General features: G+C 39.8%; 1 protein-coding gene across 1 annotated transcript; it reads left to right on the top strand.

Moving 5' to 3' along the window:
• Positions 1-812: 812 nt before the first annotated feature.
• Positions 813-2,297, top strand: KCNS3 (potassium voltage-gated channel modifier subfamily S member 3; the record flags this gene model as incomplete). The annotated part of the gene is made up of 1 exon (XM_079550057.1): positions 813-2,297. One exon carries the CDS (start codon positions 813-815, stop codon positions 2,295-2,297), a length of 1,485 nt encoding a protein of 494 aa, XP_079406183.1.
• Positions 2,298-3,038: the final 741 nt, after the last annotated feature.

Here is a 3,038-nt window from a genome sequence, read left to right on the forward strand (position 1 = left end):
CATAGTGGCTGTATCCGTACTGTGGCAGAATAGGAAGAGCTTCTGGAACTGACCAAGGTTGTAAGATTTGGGACACTCCAGGTGAGTAAGAACACAGAGAACAAAATGCAGTGAGGGAGTGCAGACACCCAGATATGGGCAAGGCAAAACTCTGAAGTCAGGGATCAGGAAGCTTCAAATGCACGTTTGGTATGTATTCACGAATACAGAATGCTCTTCTGTGAATGACTCCAGAAGGAAATGAATTGGTGTTACAACAGAAGTAATTGCAGTTCATGCTCATGTGGATAATGCTGAAAGTAGTGGATTATAAATTGCCAGCTCATTTAAATCAGTAGAGCTCTACTGACACCATAATTGAGATGCCTGCTCTTAAGCTTTGCCCTAAGTGTTCTGATGGATTGTCAAGTTTTCTTTCTCTCAACCAAAGATTTCCAGCTGCACTGCAGTAAATCTATGAAGTATTAATGTCAATGTGATAGTAATGCAGAGACTGATTTACTAATAAATTAGGCATTCTTCCGCCACACTAGAAAAGTTTGAAGAGTGCTAAATTTGAATCTATGGCTTTCAAATTTTGTAAAGCTGAGCTAAATCATCAAACTAAACCCACTTCTGTGAAATGCTTAATAATGGTATTCATAATTTTTGTTTTGTTTCGTTTTGTTTTGTTACAGAATTTCATAGTAGTTGGAGATGGAAAAAAAGAGTGTGACACGAGAACAAAACTGAAGTAAATGATCTAATAATATTTTATGTTCTTTTTAGGTTCAATGTAATCTTATTGGGCACCAGCAGTGGAACTGTTCAAAATGGTTTATGGTGAATTTTTCCGCAGACCTGGCAAAGATGCAGAACTTATCAATTTGAATGTGGGTGGCTTTAAGCAATCAGTGGATCAAAGCACTTTGCTCCGATTTCCTCATACCAGACTTGGGAAACTTCTCAAATGCCATTCAGAAGAGGCTATTCTAGAACTATGTGATGATTATAGTGTTGCAGATAAGGAATACTATTTTGACAGGAATCCCTCCTTGTTCCAATATGTTCTGAACTTTTACTACACTGGCAAACTTCATGTCATGGAGGAACTTTGTGTCTTTTCCTTCTGCCAGGAAATAGAGTACTGGGGGATAAATGAGCTGTTTATTGATTCCTGTTGCAGCAATCGGTACCAGGAGAGGAAAGAAGAAGGTCCTGAAAAAGACTGGGATCAGAAAAGCAATGACAGAAGCTTTGACTCCTCCAATGAAGAATCATCCATATTTGATAAGGAGCTGGAAAAGTTTGATAATCTGTGCTTCGGTGAAATAAGAAAGAAGATCTGGGTCAGAATGGAAAATCCTGCATACTGCTTGTCTGCCAAGTTAATTGCCGTGTCCTCCCTGAGTGTTGTCCTGGCATCAATTGTGGCCATGTGCATTCACAGCATGCCCGAATTTCAAAGGCTGGATGCCAATGACAGAGAGATTGAAGACCCTGTGCTGGAAGCTGTGGAGATTGCGTGCATCATCTGGTTCACTGCTGAGCTAGTGATCAGGCTCATCACCGCTCCAAGTCAAAAGAAGTTCTGGAAGAAACCATTGAATATCATTGATTTTGTCTCTATTATCCCATTTTATGCCACCTTGGCTGTGGACACAAAGGAAGAAGAAAGTGAAGACATTGAAAACATGGGGAAAGTGGTGCAGATCCTGCGGTTAATGAGGATATTTCGCATCCTGAAACTGGCCAGGCACTCTGTAGGACTGCGGTCTTTAGGTGCTACTTTGAGACATAGCTACCAGGAAGTTGGACTTCTCCTTTTGTTTTTGTCTGTTGGGATTTCTATTTTTTCAGTTCTTGTCTACTCAGTGGAGAAGGATGATGACTCTTCAGAACTGCACAGCATCCCCGTTTGCTGGTGGTGGGCAACCATCAGCATGACTACTGTTGGTTATGGGGACACTTACCCAGTCACACTTGCTGGAAAGCTGCTCGGCACCTTATGCATTATCTGTGGGATACTAGTGGTGGCACTTCCAATCACCATTATTTTCAATAAGTTCTCTAAGTACTACCAAAAGCAAAAAGATATTGACCCAGACCAATGCAACAATGATCGCAAAGAGAAATGTAATGATCTACCTTATTTTAACATTAGAGATATTTATGCAAAAAAGATGCACTCATTCATTTCAAGCCTTTCCTCAGTAGGAATCGTAGTCAGTGACCAAGATTCAACAGATGCCTCCAGCATCCAAGATATGGAGGATGTTTATCACACAGCTACTTTAGATAATGGTGCAGGAAAATGAGTGGAATCACTTTGTCTTTTCCTTATTTTTCTTTTCTGAGTCCTGGTAAACATGGACTTAAAGACTTCAGTGAATTTATTAAGTGCATTTAATTCTCAGGGTACTTAACTCTTAGCCATATTTGGACATTCTTTGAGGATGCCATACAAGCTTCGTCGGTTATAGGAGACTTTAAAATACGCCTCATGTGGTAGTTTGGTTTTTACACAACTAATGATGTGTATTTTCTTTGAGGAAAAAAGTCAGGAAAACAGTTTTAAATGTGAGGTCATTGTTTCCTGCAGCAATATGATTGCTTACACAGAATCTTGCTGCTGTTCAAGTAGATGTATATTGCAAACACATAAAACCTATGGCACATCAGTGGAGTTTGTACTGAAAATATATCAGAAGAAAGAAGGAACTATCTACATGTAAAGCTGTGCTCACTAACACATTCATGTAATCCTGGAATTGGGAACCAACTTGGGACAGAAAATGTATTGGTACATAGTGTTCTTAATCCATGGCAGTATAACATTTATGAATTTCTTTCCAAAAGCACAATGCATTCTTATTTTGTTAAAAAAAATAATCCCATTGTGCCTATATTTTTCCCAGTGTCCCACCTCTAGCATGGACAAGCTCTGTCAAATCCTGAAGGTTCTAAACCACGTGCACCAGGATGAAACTTGAGGCCTAAGGCCAGCCAGGAGCTTATTGTACCTTTTAGCCACCATCTCTGCCATTGCAAACCTGAGC

The sequence above is a fragment of the Tetrao urogallus genome (genome assembly GCF_951394365.1).
Source record: "Tetrao urogallus genome assembly, chromosome: 2".
In the NCBI taxonomy this organism is placed as follows: Eukaryota; Metazoa; Chordata; class Aves; order Galliformes; family Phasianidae; genus Tetrao; species Tetrao urogallus.